Source organism: Liolophura sinensis, chromosome 1, assembly GCF_032854445.1.
Source record: "Liolophura sinensis isolate JHLJ2023 chromosome 1, CUHK_Ljap_v2, whole genome shotgun sequence".
Classification (NCBI taxonomy): domain Eukaryota; kingdom Metazoa; phylum Mollusca; class Polyplacophora; order Chitonida; family Chitonidae; genus Liolophura; species Liolophura sinensis.
The window spans coordinates 45,507,075-45,525,250 of NC_088295.1; the positions used below are offsets into that span (position 1 = coordinate 45,507,075).

The 18,176-nt window shown below is 39.9% G+C and overlaps 1 protein-coding gene across 3 annotated transcripts in view; it reads left to right on the plus strand.

Moving 5' to 3' along the window:
- Positions 1-13,678, plus strand: part of LOC135476497 (SAM and SH3 domain-containing protein 1-like) — an 82,945-nt gene extending 69,267 nt beyond the window's left edge. For 2 of the 3 annotated variants that reach the window (XM_064756536.1, XM_064756543.1), the window contains 10 exons: positions 1,009-1,119; positions 1,954-2,057; positions 2,634-2,696; positions 5,679-5,778; positions 6,456-7,072; positions 7,525-7,600; positions 8,310-8,443; positions 9,151-9,366; positions 9,811-9,961; positions 10,397-13,678. In XM_064756536.1, the coding sequence (XP_064612606.1) occupies positions 1,009-1,119; positions 1,954-2,057; positions 2,634-2,696; positions 5,679-5,778; positions 6,456-7,072; positions 7,525-7,600; positions 8,310-8,443; positions 9,151-9,366; positions 9,811-9,961; positions 10,397-11,475 (2,651 nt within the window). In that variant the 3' untranslated portion in view covers positions 11,476-13,678. The remainder of the gene's footprint in view (positions 1-1,008; positions 1,120-1,953; positions 2,058-2,633; positions 2,697-5,678; positions 5,779-6,455; positions 7,073-7,524; positions 7,601-8,309; positions 8,444-9,150; positions 9,367-9,810; positions 9,962-10,396) is intronic. The other variant, XM_064756552.1, reaches the window with a different exon arrangement.
- Positions 13,679-18,176: the final 4,498 nt, after the last annotated feature.

Here is an 18,176-nt window from a genome sequence, read left to right on the forward strand (position 1 = left end):
AATGGGAAGGGACACGTTCCTCGAGTGAAGGCTTAGAGAGATATAGCTGTAACAAGTGCATCGAGTTCGGAATCCATCCTGTTATAATCTGGCAGATGGGAATTTACCATGGTAAATGTGCACCAATCAAATCCATTATTCATGGCATTGATTGGTCTAACCTACAGCAGCACAAGGTGGCGTTAAAGGCTTGTAGGTTCAGGTGATCATAGTGTAATAATCACAGCGCGTTCAGACTACTACCGTTTATACCCCATTCCTGATAAGTGGGCCGACTGCCTGGCATACCCCCCACTGATAAAAATGTACCACAGATAACCTGGCCACAGCAATGAATATTCATCAAGTCATATGAAACGATTTCACGAACAGTGTTCAGTAGTGTCTGTGCTTTGGTAGGAAGACTTAATTGGCTTCCTACACGATGCACTGCAGAAGGAGTTATCAAAGATAATTTCCTACCACATATAAACACATGATTTATGGGGTAAGGTTGATCCGAGACCTCGTTTCCTCGCCGTAATGGAGTTTGCCTCAGCAGATAAAAGCCCTGAGACCTGTCCACTGACCATATTGTACCCACCTCTATATCTGACACCATTTATCTGCTAGTGCCCATTATCCCTCCTGTTTGTAAACATGGCTAAAACTGGAAAGAGTGGTGACTGTTGATTTCATTGTTACGTTCCCCAGATGATTCTTCCATAATGTGTTGGTAAAAAAAAAAAAACTACTTAACTATACACTATATGGACATGGGTTTATGTTTTTACTAACACTGTGGTTGCTGTACAAAAGGCTTATCATCCTCTGATTTTATCTGGCTTTGCATCTTGCTGAGTTATAGTTATAATAGTTATAGTGAATGTAACTTAACAGAGCTTTATGAATTAACCAGTTTAGTACGATTTAACACTAATGTGATCAACTCTTCAGTGTTTAGAAGCTTTAGCTCCACAGTAGGTGTATGTATATATACAGCATGCTTTTTGCTGTCTGGCTTTGCAGCTGGTGACAAAAGCTTGCTGGAGTCCGGAACACTCAAGAAAAAAGGGTGGTTTTCCAGAAACAACACAGTGCGGAGGTCACAGAAGAAAGCCGGATACAAAATGCACAGAGGTTAGCACAGATATCTTATGCCTAAAGTGGTTTCACTTGCCTAAATGGGTGTCCCTTGCCTAAAGTGGTGTTACTGGCCTACAGGGTGTCAATCACCTTAAGGGGTGTCACTAAAACTTCGTTGCTCACCTAAGTGGTATTGCTCGTCTAAAAGGTGTCACTCGCCTAAAGAGGTGTCACACATCCAAAGTTGCCTGAAGGTGGATGAGCACGTAGCATGATTTACCCAAGATAACGAAGGTTTCAGCGATTGGAAATGTATGTATGAATGGAAATGTATTTTTAAGACCTTGAAAATCCTTTAACATGTTGGACAAGACCATTTTGGGACAAATCCTTGAAAAGTCTTGACTTTTTCAACATTCTGTATCATATAGCTTTATGAATAAGCTACCAAACTAGTACCCATTAGTCTCCACATGAAGTTTTAACATTAAACTAAATGGTCCTTGAAAGTGCTGGAAATCATAAGGTGATATGTAGGGCCTTGAAAGTGCTGACAGTCATAGGGTGTTAGGGCCTTGAAAGACCTCTGGTAACATTTTCTTTAAGAACTACTTAGGTTTAGGTGTATTTGATTTTAATTTAATTTTTGATTTTAACGAAATTGCCCTTATCTTTGAATACTGACTTCTATGCACATCTGTATAATTCTGATACTGTTACAATATTTCTCAATAATATTTAGTGCATCACATGCTATGCTCAAATCACTCCATCGTTGTTTTGGTATTGGAACGAAAACATGCTATTAAGTTGTTCTGTAGGTGGTTTCGTGTGTCTTACTGATAGTGCCTCTGCTTCATCTGACAAAAGCTCTGTGTGGATTTACAGGTGACCTGAATGCTAGTGAGATCACCATGGGTGATGAGGACAGGATAGCTCTCATGTTAATGGTCAAGGACGGCACAATATCCACAGAGACTGCCGTGGAAGTCGTAAGTACATCTAGAAGTTTTATTTGACTGTACCAATGTGTGAAAGAAATCTGTAAAATCTGGAAGATTGTTTTCCAAGGGGAGTGTGAGACCATTAAAATTGATCAGATTAATGAGGCTACTTTTGCAGAAGCTTCATGTTGAGATTTTTTCGCCATAAATGACTTGTCTTGTAGATATAATGTATAACACCAGAAGCATATATTTACAAGTATCATAAGTAGTTTCGGAAAATGTCTCTTGACTTCTTCTAAGTCAAACTGGAAAAACTTTATTTTTACACATGCATACGTGTGTCAAACACTTACAGTATTAAGTGGAAAATGGTCTTCATATTAATTCTCTTAAAATAGCACTTTTGTAAATGTATGCTATCTTCGTATAAACACATGTATAAGCACTGCACATGTAGAAGCATTGTTCATTGAGAAATTTCTCACCTGAAAATTGATCGACAGTTTTAGCTAAGTGACAATAATATATGATGAATTATATAATACTGCAACTCTTGTATGAAAATTTCATATTGTTAGTTGTTATTTGGCTCAATAAAGCACATAATTTATTCATTTTCAGGTGAAGCGTTTTGAAGCTGACAAGAAATTAGAGACTTCAAGTCAACAAGGTGATCCCTATGGGGTAAGTCGATGTAGTCATATTGTAATAAGCACACTTACTTTAAGTTCAGGATTGAATGATTAACAAGGTGTTTTATAAATTGCTGATGAATTGTAAACCAAGAGCACTATGGTAAATTAAATGTTCACAGGGTAGATAAAATCTTAAGATCTACTTGAATTTTTGTTGAAAATCAGGCTTCTAAGGCCTTGAATGTCCTTGCAATAGAGTTTATTTTGGGATATATTTTGGGAGAGTTCTTTATTTCTCAGTGTTAAATATTGTATTGCATTACGTTGAAATAAGTTGCAAAAGATAGCATTCATTAATCTCCATGTGAAGGGTTCTTAAACGTGCTGGAAAACAGAAGCTGTTAGGTCCTTGAAAACGGCTGAAGAAGCATTTTCTTTCACAGAAGATAAGAACTGCTAATGTTACTGAATGGGTTTGAGTACTCTACATTTCTTTCTAGTTTTCCCATTGCGTGTGCTATGACCACCAGAAAGTAGACTACCATGGATTACATAACAGTCTGTGATTTTTTATTTCGGAGACACACACATATATATATAAAGCTACCACATCTTGGCATCAGGTGCCAAATATATCTAGATAAATATTAGGTTGCCGTAGGAGCCTGAGAATGTCAGCCATGTTATCTCGATCAGACAAGGGATGGAATGTCTCACTGGGGTTTTTTGGCTCACGTACACATAAATCATCCAGGTGTTGTACGTTTGTCTGGCAGATGTCTGGAGGAATAGTGCTAAAGGTCAGCTCAGCCTTCTGAATACGGGCCCTCCAGAACTGAAACCATTGCAGTTTTTTTTTTACCCACATAGGGTTATGTTATTCAGCTACCCTTTCAGGTGGATGAGTGCAAAGAAAATTTGTTCTTTGCAAACTCTCTCTTTTCAGCACTTGTAACATGGTAAAAATGGTAAAAAAAAAGTGCTCTCTACACTCGCTGCTCGAATGAGATGGCCTAAGGTCTATTTGGACACATTCTGTCACATTTCTGGAATATCCGACAGTGTTCCCATTGATTGCTTTTACTGCCATGTATAAATTACTGTAGTGTCTTTACTTGCATGATTTTTTTTAGGGGGTAATTTTGAAGAGGTAAAATTGTGCTGTGGGTTTTGGTTGAAAGTTATGGCTCCCCCTTTTGAGGGAGGAATTATTTTGGTAAAATGTTTTGAACATTTAGTTGTTTAGTTGAACACAATAGTTGTACTGGTTGGTTGAATGTAAAAAAAAAAAAAAAGTGATTCGGTCAGATTTCTGTCGCAGCCTATTTTGTAGACAAAGGATAAAGCAGAATGGTGAAAGGATGTGACCACAGTCATATGTCATTTTATGGTTGCCGTATTACTGAATAAAAGAATAAAGAAACAATAATATCTCCTAAATGGGGTAGGAGGAAAGGCTGTTGAAAGATACATATCTGACATCCATCCTTTTTGCAAGTGGTGGTATATCGTTGATCAGGATTATAGAGAAGTTTAGAAAACATATACCAGTACGTACATGTACCTTTTCTTTTCTCCCAAATCATGAAAACTGACCTTTAGAGTTGCTATTCAGTGACAGTCTATATCACCAGTGACCAGAAAAGACCTTTCTGCCAATCTGACAGGTTTGGCATTTTTACCCACGGAAAGTTTCCAATACCTCCTCCCTCTTGGGAGATCTCCCAGATACATACACACCACACGGAGCAAGGATAGAGCACGGCATCTATAAATGACCAGTAGATGCCCATTGATTTTCTAAGCAGCTAAGTCTCGGTAGGCCTGAAAAGCTTGATTTATTCTGGAACTGAATTGACAAGGTGGAATATTGTATTTACTTTCTTCGGTACTTTCTCTGGCTGCGGGCTGGAGCTGTCAGTCGGCATGGTACGTGGTTGTGTAATGAACATGCCCAGTTCTCTGCTACTGGCCTCCCCTCTGTAAATACAGTGTTGACTGAAGATCATCTGCATTTGAATTGAATGTTCGGCCAGGAGAAAATTGCATCAATGCAAGTGATTGGATAAATACTTGATGGAACAAAGCCCTTCCATGGTGTACGTGAAAGGTGGTTGGGTGTAATTGATCGCAGCCATGGCCGAATTGTAAACCTCTATTGATCCGACCTGACAACCAGAAGGTTTTGAGCACTAAAACATGCTAGAGACACATTACCTTGCCCTTTTGGTGCCACGGCCCAATTTCATGTTGGGCAGGGGAAAAAAAGGAGAATTTGTTTTTGGCAGTACTTGTTGCTGTTAGCCCGAGTAAGTGTTCCAAGTGTTACAACCCTTGAGGCAAATCTGGGTAAACAGTGGTGATTAAGTGAGCAAACATCCCAGTCTCCTCCCATGGAAGCGACTGAATAGCTGACACCACGGTGCTGTTGTCATGATTGATATCGTTGAGCAGTGACCATCACTTTCTTGCTAATCCACAGTTTAAACGATAAGACTACGTGTAGTTCTCCTGGTTGAAATCGTCAAGTAATTACCATCAGTTTTTGCTGACCCACATTCGAAAAGATTACACGACAGTGTAGCTGTCCTTTTCAAAATTATTAGGCATTGACCATGTAGTGCTTTTTGCACCATAGTATACATGTAGCTGCTCTTGTCAAAATCATCAGACAGTGACCATATAGCACTTTTTGCACCATAGTATACATGTAGCTGCTCAAAATCATCAGACAGTGACCACTGCTTTTGGATGATCTGCATTTTAAAGGTTTGCACCAGGGTGTAGTTGTTCTAACTACATGATTTTCAATGAAAACAAACTTCTACTCTTTATTTTAGTTATATTATATCGATATATTTCTCTCTCGGTGTATTTGTTATCCAATGTGAAATGTTTTTTGGTTTTTTTTTTTTAATAGACAGTGTCCCATGTATTCCACTTTTACTTGAGGGTAAAGATGAATGTGAAATATTTCAGTACAAAGCAAGTTCAAATAAACAGAAATAAAAGAGTATCTTTTTGTTTGTAGGTGAATGCCAAAGGTGAGACCAAAGACAACAATAAGACCCTGAAGGGCAAAAAGAAGAAAGATAACAAATCAGGCAAATCTCAACCAGGAAATCCTACAGGTGTGTTTATACTTATATGTTGGGTAATCAAATATTGATAAGGGCTTGATCAGTGGAAAATAGATCAACTTTGTTATTCTCTCTAGCAAGATGATCATACTGTTATGCATGTAAGCACATACATTTGCATTTGACTGGTACCTGTGTGCCTAATAAAATTTCAATAATGGCATTTTATGTAGTGAAGTACTGCAAAAAGGACAGTGAGGAGTATATTTTGGAGAACCAACAGAGAGTATGACGTAAAATCCCTCCATGTTTCTCTCACTGTGGGACCTTGGTGACAATGAGCAGTTGATAACGCGGTCATTTGCATGATCTAACATGTGTTGAAGACCACCTGTCTTACAGCGGTTTAGTGTGCATATCTGCATGTCAGTTACTAAATGACTTCCGTAAAATCATGCAGTAAACCCAACTTGCATGAAAACTCAGCAGTTTAATAACTTCAGAAGGTTTAATGATATCATTCCTACTGGGTCAGTGAATCATTTGATAGCATTTATGTGAAATGCTGTTGAATTCTGTGTTAATCCATAACAAAAGTGTTTTTTGTTTCTGAACTGTCTGCTATATATATGTATATGTTTCCTTGACAAAAATTTTAATTTTGAAATTTAATTTGATTAATATTTCTTTTGCCCATTAAGTAAATATTATTATAATCTGTGTCGCAGACTCGGCAGGGAAGTGCGAGGCATGTCTGCGCGGCCTCCCTCATGACTACGAGTTGCCTGTGAATCGTAACTCCAGCGGCAGTACAACAGGCTGCGGTCACAACCCTCACTACCTTCGCTATCACAGCATCAGTCAGATGGAACACAATATCATCCCTCATTCACCTGAGATAGCCAGAGCCATGTCCTGCTCCCCTAGCAGCAGGTCGTACGCGGGTCACCCATCTAACACAGCCTCCCCAATAAACCACTACCCGACGTCAGTTCCCGCATGGCTTTACTCCCCTTCCCATCTACGTTACGCCCCACAGTCCCCTGCTCAGATCTACAGTCTCCAGGAACACTGCTCAACCCCAGAGAGGCTCAAGACGAAACCCTGCGGCAAAGTCAAAGCCATGCTTCAGCGCACATCTTCAAAGTCGTCCATTGTGTCCTCGGAGTCAGACGCGTCCCTGGACTGCACGGGACTGACGCGGCCCTACCCAACAGATGTGATTGTCACACGGAATGGGGATATGTCATACGCTAGCACCAACTCCACGGTGTCTGTGAGTTCAGATTCTTCTCCAGCCATGACCACCTTCAGATGTGGCAAAAACAAACCCAGAAACTGCTCTGTAAGTCCTTATTAGCATACAGGCTCATTTTTATTTTAACTCATTATCATCAGGTGTTAAATTGTGAAAGGTGAAAGGCCTGTTTGTGTAAGCCCAGTATCTGTATAATTGTATTAAGTAACCATAACTGGAGGCTTCCCAGTTAAAACAGCATACTATTTGTAGATTGAAATTTTCATACATGTATTGACCATAAATTGTACCTCATATTTTCCACACAAAAATTCTCAGTTTGTCCATTTAGATCCAAATATACCATTTTGTCTGGTACATGAACAAGTTGTTGGAAACGTGCGTGAAATTATAGTGATGAAATAAAGATTGCTTCAAAGATTGAAGGTAAATACTTGCAGCATAACACTGAGATATTATTAAAATGCCTAAACAAATTGTCACAAAGTTTCATTGTTTGCCTGAATAAATCAATGATGAGAAACCCTTGCTGTTCGCAGACTGTAGAAGAGGTGGATTCTGGGAGTAGTGCCGTCAAATCAGGGAGCTCTTTGGACAGTCTGGACAGTGGCTCAAGTAAGTCAGGCTGCAGTATTTTATCTGTATGCTGTACACAGGACTGTTGTGAATAAATGATAGATGACCTCTGAGCTGCAGAACCTGCAAAATGACCGGCATATTACTATAAATCAATGTCATAACTCTGAAAACCTCGAGCAAAGCATGTTTGTTTCCTTATTGATGGTGGTTCAGTAAATTGAAATAACAAAAACAAACATTCTTAGATAGTCATTTTTCACAGTTGGGATTTGGTCTACATGTGCTATATTAAAATATTCAGAAGGAATCCTGGAGGATTGTTGCGAGATGTGATAGGACTTTTGTCCTTATTCTGTTATTACTGGACAGATGTTATAGCAATTACCATTTCCACAGTGAAATTCTGCTATCAGTGATTTTTTTTTTATGCACTGATCATAATAATTTCCAAATAAAATACAATATTCATAAGTATTTTGGATCAACAAATAATCCCAGTTCAATCAGAGAAGCCATAGAATTTTGACAGTCAAAAATTACATGTAGTTCCATAATCAAATTCATTAAACTTACTATTATTAACTTTTAAAGTTGTCTTACCATTTAACATTGTCGTTCTCTTAACAAGGGGCCCGATTTACAAAGTCTTATTTTGGTTAAGATGTCGCAGCTACATTATTATTATTGTTATAGCATTATTTATTTGCATCTCAATGTGATTTAGATTGTCTCCTTGTGTTTGCAGACCTGAAGACTAATACAGTCTCCAGGCAGAAGGTTCCTCCTATCCACCTTCCCCAGGGCCCCTTCTTGGGGTTTGCCAGGGCCGTCCGTGGCTACTCCCCTAGAGTGGAGGAAAGGGACATGCTCCAACTCAAGGTAAAATGCATGTCCATTTTTCTTGATGTTACAATAAAGATAAGATTTTATTTGATTTATTTATTTGATTGGTGTTTTACGCCATACTCAAGAATATTTCACTTATACAACGGCGGCCTGCATTATGGTGGGTGGAAACCGGGTAGAGCCCTGGGGAAGCCCACGACCATCCGCAGGTTACTGTCAGACCTTTAAAGATACAACATTTGTATGACACAAAGTCATTATGCTTAGTTTCTTGACCATGAGACCAAGTAGCTTTACATGTATCTCCAGGACATAGCAGATCTCATGCATAAAGAAAAAGTATTGCACAGAAATTAGCGCTTAATTTGTTCAACATAAATCCATGTACATAAAAGAAATCTCAAAAATATGTCACCATCCAGTTGTTCAGAGGTTTGAAAACATATGACAGCAATTAAGTTAGATCAGTAATGTTCATTAATTTTAACAAAATAAAGAACAATGTATTGATCCCATCATTAGATGATAAAAAAAAAACATGGTTTGGTCCACAAAGCGATTTAAAATCAATCAATTCTTCCTGAAAATACCATTTCGTTTTTACTCCCAAAAGAATTTATTCCTTGTGCAGTCATTTCTCTTTTGTTTTTTTTTCTTTTCTTTGTGTTTTTTCTTGGACGGACTCTGTGACAAGAAGAATGGAATGGAAATGATCTAATTAAACTTTATCTAACTTACAGTCAGGGGACATTATCCAAGTGTTGACTATCACTCAGTCGGGTTTGTGTCGAGGTGTGTTAGACAGTCGCGTGGGTTCATTCCGCTATTCCCATGTGGAGATGATCACAGACAAAACACTGCGCAGTCCCAAGAAAGAGAAAGGCTCCAGACGACGAAATTCTAAAAGGCCCAAACCCAAAACTGTGGAAGAGCTGCTGAAGAGAATCGGATTAGAGGTAGGTAGCCTTATTAACAGTATTTCAGGGGCTGATATGTGTTACACTACGTTTTGTAAACTTTATATTTCAGTGGAAAGTAGTATTATACCGTATGTGTTATGAGGAATCAAAATCCACTCTAAATGGCTGATATTGGAAGAGGGATAGTCTGGGTCACATCCCGTGTCTTGGTTACTCTTTATACATCTATTTAAATGCAAAATATTCTGAATTGACGTAAAAAGCTCAGCATTGAGCAAAGCGAACTGTACAACCATACAAGGTATTGGAAGGCAATTTCAGGAAAAATATTATGGTATAAACATTTTTTCTTGAATGACCAGGGTTAAACTCCCATAGTCAAAGCTTCTTGAGTATGACATTAAGCGTCAATAAGATAAATAGATAAAAGTAAATATATTCTAATCATAAGAGTATCAAGTGGTCATTGTTTGATTTCAGCACCTGAGTGCAGTGTTTCTGCTGAATGGTTACGATCACCTGGAAACGTTCGTGGACATTGTTGAAGATGATTTGAACGAGCTGAACATCCATGACCCAGAACAACGAGCTAAGCTGCTCACTGCGGCAGAACTTCTTATAGACTATGACTGTAAGTTGTCTAGATAATGTTTTTAAATCTTGCTTATTTGTTTTGGTGACGCGTTTAGCTCTTTAAGCCGTTCTGTTGGGCGAAGTTTTGGCATTCTATCTCTTAACATGAACCATTCCCTTATTGTTGGGTTTGAGAGTGCAAGATGCGAGGAAATCCTTTTCAGCTATTGTAAATTTCCATTTGTTTTATAGATTTTTAAGATAAATTGTACATGTGCAATCGCTTACAGTAATGGAAATGTCAAAAAATCAGAATTGCAAAGCATAATTGAGTTTAAGTTTGTAAAACATTGTTACACGGTAACCAGTAGTTTGACAACATTAGTGGTATCACGTCAGTATTTATACATTTACACGTTGCTCAGGTCTAAGCACTATTGTATTTGATCGTTTAGTGTATATCTCATTGATTTGTCTTGTTCCGTTCCATCAGCCCCAGATGCGTCAGATGGTGCTACTCGAAGTGATGCCTCCTGCCCTACCCCGTCTGACACCCCATCCAGCCTGTCCCCAGCTACGGTGTCCTCACTGTCCCAGGCCACGGTACCTTCACAGCCTGCTTCTAGAGACTCTGGATGTTATGACAGCAATGACAACCTACCTCACAAGGACAATTCCTGTAAGAAAAGTACAACTCTACTGAGCCGTGTGGCCTGCTGTAGATTGGCCGGTGAGACGAAGCCTGGGGAAGGCAAGCAGCCAAGCCAGATGAAAGGGTCAAGAGAAGAAAGGGATTTCACAGAAGAAGATAAAGAAGTTTGTGCCATAACGTCAGGCTGTGCTCAGACGGCCAATGGGGAACAGTCGCCATGTGCCAACAAGAGCAATCGCCGGCAACGCGTCGCAACTGCCGATGCCTCCACAAACATTGTCACAGTGAACACGTCTGGACAAGATGTGAAGAAACATTCAAAACAAAGCCTAAATGTAGGCTCTACGAACAATGGCCAAGCGGCATTTTCTGACATCTCAGAGAGCACATCCAGTGACCTTTCAGATACGTCGCCCAAGAAAAAACCCAAACCAGTGCCGGCATCTAGAGTTTCCAACGAGAGCAATACAGTTGGTCATTCCCAACAAGTGGACAATTCTAAGAAACTGTGCAACGGTTCACTTAAGTCTACCTCATCTTCGGGCACATTAAAAAAAGATGGCGGAAGTAGTACTGCTGAGAACACTCGTGCACAAGCAGGTGGAGGTTCGGAAGGCAAAGTTACCAATGACAATCAGGCCGACCAGGCCAAGAGGCCGTATGACATCCGTCTCTTGACGATGCATGATTTCCTCTCCAGCATCGGTCTGCCAAATTACACGGACACCTTCACGGTTCAGGGAGTCTCGTCTGTGGCTCAGGTCCTCTATTTCAAAGAGCCAGAACTACGCAAAATAGGAATCACGGAAGCCAAACATTTGAAAAAAATTCTGCACGCTTTTGATTGGCTGATTCAGAAAACGAAATTCCCTTCGCCAACACGTTTACAAAAGGTTCCTGTGCTGCAGGACAGAGTTTAGTTACCTGAAACAATTGACTTGGTTCTTGAAAGTTTTGGTCAGACGTTTTGTGCCCGAACGACAACCCAGTGTTTCTAGTCTTCCCTAGATATGTATATAGATATACCTACAGGTTTAATAATATGACTCCATGGTCATTCATAATGTGTAGAAAATTCAGACTTGAGATGGATGTCAACCAGATACTTTGATGACTGTGTTGGTAAAGTTGGGACAGCGTATTGTGGAATGTAGTATGATTAGTTGTGGTTTTGGCAGGGGTTGTTAGAGGAAACTGGAAAGTCTCAAACTCAGATTCCTCGGTGACAGGTGAGCGATTTTCCATACTCAACCCTCTTCCTTTGAGGTCCATATATCTACCTCCCAGTGGGCTGTTTAATGCCGCCCTCAATAATTTCAAAGCGTTGCGAGCAAACCATGCATACGATCAGGACAAATATTATCCGGTCGTGGTTTTTCATTTTACCCAAATGCATTTTATAACTGAATTATGTACTTAAGCTTTATCGCTTTTCGAATAGGTTGAAATCATTATGAGGCCTTTTCAGTTGGTGCCACACAAAAATGGTTTATATTTCAGAGAATTTAACTGAAGATATATACCATATATGCTCAAAAAGCATCTTGCCATGTCTCCATGACAACCAAACACTGGTACCTTGCAGAGGTAACCTGCTCAGAACGCCTTGTGGCTCAGGCGGAATGGTCACTTGTGGTCGACTGCTGCTGAGATTGTAACATTATAAACAATCCCCCTGGAGTATTCCTGTAATGTTATATCTTACAGGAATCACCCTTGGAGAGAACAACTTTCTTTGGAACGAATGACGAACGGCGCCATTGCTTTGCTGTTTTAACTGTGCGAATGTCAAATCTGTTATACAGGGTGGGGAAGGTGACGGAAAGTGGTACAAAATCACTGGACAATTTCCAACACGCTATAAGTTCCTTTAACAGAAAAAAACCATGCTTTATCATAGTTGCAATATATCTGCCTCCCTATAGTATATGCGTCTATGTTTTTAGCTGCGACGAACAGATATAGAAGTCACTCTGTTGATCAAACTTTTTACATCCTATCTTTTAGCTTCGGCCTTTCGCTTAACAAAGGGCTGGAATACAGGACGACTTCCTTCTTGTACTATGTCGCGGTTATTGCGAATGTGCACTTTTACGGAAAGTCTTGATGGGCTAAATAACAGAAGACAGGGTGTGCACAGATGGTCGTATCAGAGGTTGCAAATGGTCTTTCAATGGAACTAAGTTAATAACAGTGTTTCTATTAGAGGATAAATTTAGGAGACACGTTTTTCATCGACCATGTGGAGATAGAAGATTGTTGTTCACCTTAGCTTTTGCTATGAGCAGTCCATACATAAAGTAAAATTTCACATTGAAATGGTTCTTTATAAAATATTGTTAAGTCGTGGCTAGATATACATGCTCTAGTTCATTGGTCTTAACACAAATCAAAATGTGTATGCTGCTAGAGGTCACCTTTATAACGCTACAAACTGACGGTGTTCTTTTACCTAATCCTAACGTTTGCTGACGAACAATTTTGGCATTCAAGGACTTTAAGTTCTTACTGATACATAGCAGCCGAAGGCACATGGCATGAAATGTTGTGAACCACGTAAACGCTCACGTGAAACTCAAGATTTATTCTCATTTTCATAGAAGTATTACGCATATTTTTTCTGCGCAAACAAGACCCGAAGTTTTGATTTCTCCGATTTACCGAAAGGTTGTCCATACTTTTGTCTGTGACTAGAAGTGAGGTAGAACGATTGTGAGTGCGTTTCCGCTTTGCCTGTGCGCATGATTAGAAAGGTTCAAAGGGTAAGGTTTGATATGCTTTGCTTTATACTGTAAAATGCTGTGAGATATATAGTTAAGCCGCTTTCTTACGGGAAGCATAATCCTGCGAAAGAGATGTGATGAGTGTTCGTTTTTAAAGATTTTAAGTTAATTATTTTGTTGGATTTTTTTTTTCAAGTTTGTTCTGTTTTCTATATTGAAGTTCCTGTATATTGTATTGACGAAGTACTGTTGGTACGTATGACAGAAGATGTGTATTATATTCTTGGTGATTTCATTGGGCTTTGTATCGCGCGAATACGGCCACGAGAAAACACGAGATTATCTCTGTACATAATTCTTCCATATCTATACAGGCAAGGCGTGCCTATCTGTGATTGCACGGATGAACAATAAACGTTTTAACAATTATGTGGGACTCTTCTTCTTTATTCTGAGGTGTTACTCATCGGTGAACCCTTTGGTCGATTCTAGTATGTGTTTTCATGAACATAATATGGTGGTCAAACGAGACGTGGGTTCATTACCACTCTGGAACAGGGAATTTTCAAGATTTTCCTATTCCATTGTCCAAGAGCCCTCGGTGGAATAAGCGGTTGATGGAGCTTTTTCGTGTAGTCTTACATGAAGTTAACTGGAGACCTTGCCTTCCGCCAGTATGTCACGTGGAAGAGTTCGTCAGTATAACATACCATGGCCTGTTATTTACTGCCAACACATCGACTTCCTCCATCTACAATATACAGACCACCGTCATATGTATTATAAGTTGTTGTATGGGGTTCATGACCATAAACATGCTGAGTACGAATCTTAAGTTAGCGTATACATGTACAAACCCGAACCACTAGCAGTTAACCAGTCAGATCCTGTTCATATCCAGCCATCAGTTGTGGCTAACCACGGATGTTTCGGTCGGGTTCAATCAGTTTACTCCACCCATAACCCACACAGTCCTTGGCACAAAACCCCAACAATGTAACTTGGAAAGAAAGCGGAGCACCTTCTGAATGTGGACAACACAGCATGTATTTGGTCGAGATGTAGCTCTTAAGCAAAGTCACTGTGCTTTCCATTTCTGGGAACACAAGATATTGTTTTCTACAAGATATTGAGAAAGAATAAACCAGTCTTATGTTTCAAATACTCAAAAGTTACAAAGGCCAAAACAACAACATTGGTGATATGAACCGTTATGTATACATGCCATAAATCCAGAAAGTGAATTACTTGATGACATTTAGTGCTGGACCCAGGGATCACGAAACCATCTGAGACTTAAGTCAAAATTTTAAATCACTCTAAAATTGTTATTTTTGATGTAACAAAGTCAAAATATTGCTGCACAACGTAAATTCTAGTTAAGTTATTGTACCACATATTTCAGCTAAAATAACGGAAAGGAACATACCAAATTTAATGATTAAAATTTTGATTTAAGTCTAAGATGGCTTCATGATCCTGGAGCCTGATTGGACATTGCGCTCACTTACAGTCCTAAAGTAGCGACTAGGGTTTCTATGTCAGCATACAATGTCGGGATCAAGTTGAGGGACATTGTGGATATATAGCTCCAAAAGCCTATTCTGACATACGATTACTTTGCCGAGAAAAAATCGACCGTCGTTTTACAAAACTTTAACCGCGAAGAATCTACAGGTTGTAAGATATTAGCACACACTCTCATCAAGTGACGTAAAGGGTTCAAAGCAGATCGTTTTTCGCCAGCGGAGCTGGCTGAAAGCAACTTTGATGCAATAGGCAATAGGCTGTTACCTATTAGATTAAGATTAGCGTGTATGTATTTGATAAACGTCTTACGTTCTCTAATAATGTTTTTTTTTTCTGGATAAGATATCAAAAACGCATATCAGCGATTGTGGATTCTGATACAACATATGTAAATGTTTTGGGATAAACACAAGGTGGACAAACCAACAGGACCTTTATCCACAAGGTATTCTACAATCGTGAATTCCCTTGACTGGCCGGATCGTATATTTTCTTGGGCCTGTAAGGAGACAGACTCAAGTCACAAAGGCATATGCATCTGGTTCTGGTGCACCAGATATATTTTGAGTGCTGCTGACGAAAACCAAACGCGCTCAAGTCGTAAAACGCTCAGCAGGATCGCTCTACATACCAGAGTCGATATTGGGCGCAACGACAGGAATTTGGACTGGAGCCGATGCCGTAAATTATTGAAATGCCTAGAACGCCGAACTAGAATGTCGGCAATTTAGCATACAGTGTAACAGAGAACTACTATAGTATTACTAAGCTTTGTAGGTTATAAGTATGTCACTTCACGGAGAACTACTTGATCTGACCTAACATTGCGAACATGACTGAATCTAGGTTAGTCATTGAGCTACATTCTGAGAGTTCTGTCATCTTTGTTTAAAAGGTAAAATGGTATCCTAGTGGAAAAAACGTAAACTTTTATGACCTTTATTTGCCCTTATACAAATTCTTTAAATCTTTAAATTTTCATCTCGGTCAAAACTTTATTTTGTGGAATCGGCCCAGATCTTTTGGTCTATACTTTAATTGCTAAGATTAAGGTCAGAGTGTTGTTTTCGGTGCTGTTCCACGTTCTGTACGGCCTGTTTACCTCTTAGCGGAAACGCCCGCTCAAGGCCATACGATGCAAAAGTAGGCCTCCTCGATGTGAATCCAAACGTGCCAAGGATGGATGATCGCCCCTGTGGCAGCTGTGTATCGGTGAATTGTCCAGCTACTGTCAAAGCAATTCCTGTCCATTACTTGGATTCTTCTCTCGTTTTCACTCGACGCTATACTACTTCACGATTTCACCCCCCCCCCCCACAGGGAAAGCAACCGGTGGAAGACCTATTCTTCCGCAGCTCCCCAGTGGAGTGGGAAGAAGAAATTATCTGCGAAATTGCTTATCACAGCTTTTTTTATGTGGCAAGGCTGCATAACGGAGAACTCTGCCAACGACAATCACTCCCAAATTGATCAAAATTGATCCATAGTGACAGAAATTGGAAATTGAATTTACCGAAAATAGCTTAAGATTATATCCCTTTGAGGGGAGACCCGTGTAGAAGCCGACACACCGGCTTAAAACACTCTGTCATAGCCCTGACCATTTATTAAGGTATCTGCTATATCTGCATTTTGAGACACGACAAGCGAAAGCCGGTGTATTGGTTCAGGGTTAAGGGGTACCAATGCGTACAAGATCTGGGATGTTACAAACACGCCGCTCTTGCGTAGATAAGCCAACGAAGCAATAGGAGTTGATCGTCACCAGGCGTGTTGCGGGCAACTTAATATCGATAGAAGACTAATGAGTGTATATGAGATATATCCGGTATTTATGAATGACTGCAGCGGAATTCTAATATGATAGCGCACCGCAGGTGGCCCCCGGAAGCCAGTCAAGTTGGACTTAACGCCAAATCGCAGCTTTCTTAAGCCGTGGCCTAACGCAATGACAGAAGCTTTTGGTCCGAAAATGATGGATTTACGGTAATCGGCCGTACTGGTAGCTGGTCTTGTATTGGCCTAGCCAAAGCGGCGTACTCACTATGTCAGGATTTCGATAGGAATGAATCGATTCTGGAGCTATACAGATTGCCGTATCTATTTACACAGCTAAGTTCAATTGAGCCGAAAGATAGACTTTAGCGCTCCGCAGTAAAACCATTGGAGAATAGCTCATCACCATACAGAGTATGACAAACAACAAATTACTACCAGGCCACTGACTGGAGGTGCCAAAAAAGCGACTTTCCAAAATAGCAAGAGGAAATTTTGCGGGAAAATTTCAATGGGACAGCCGCGTAACAAAGTTCCCCTGATCTGTCGAGGAAGGTATTCCGTAAAAATGTGGGCTAGCTATTTGATTTCTGTCCTGTTTTACTAAGCGCTTTTTGGAATCCGATCATCATTGTTTAGAAATAAAAAAAGAGATGGGTATATGAGCATAGGAAGGCAGTAATACTTAATAACAACTGTGTAGATTTACTACTTGTTGAACATTATTAGCTAATTCAGTAAGGTTTTGGTTCCGATCATGCGTTATCTACCAAAGACCTATTTTAACATCGAATTCCAAAGGCAAAATTTGAAACATGAAAACATCACAGTAAAAATCCATTCTGTATAGATTGAACGTCGAAGTCTTCCACGAAGCGATGACTTGTCTTTCGAAACATCGTCATAATATATTGGCGCTGAATTAAATAAACGAGTTTGACTTGTGCGATGCCGCTTCGAACAAAAATCGTCAAATTTTGAACACGTTTAACGCAATTCCGCGAATACTCTTTGGAAGTTATCCGCTCTGGTCTGTAGTCTTTCGTGCTCACATAAAACAGAGTGGTTCAAATATGACACAAGACTTTTGCTGAAAAGGACACGAGGATGTGTTCATAGAACACAACGCTTTTTGGGGAATAGCCATATACACCCTCGAGGTGGAGAATTCTGGTGTAGACGGGGATGCTCGGTTACCCACCAATGCCAAAAAGATCTTCACGATTAAAGGTTCTCGGCTCTCGTGACTGTCAAAATATGACATGAAAGAGTGGTGTGTGTTGTCTAAGTCCGGTGTAAGAGAGTAACGGTTCTATTGCTCCTGTCTATAGTGCGACGCCCCATCCCTGGATGTGAATCCTGAACTTACATGCATAGCAGACAAAAAGCCGTCTACAACTCTCAAAACGTCGCGGCCAATATACATATAGAATTTGGTGTAACGGGCCAGTATACCTCAGGCGAGGCCGGGGAGCTAGAGGGAGTTACGGCGGAACACGTAGAACGTTAGATCAATACAAATGATTTGATTGATAGTCCATCGGCGGCTAACAAATTAAACGAAGCTGATCTTTGGTCATCTCGGTGCGCCC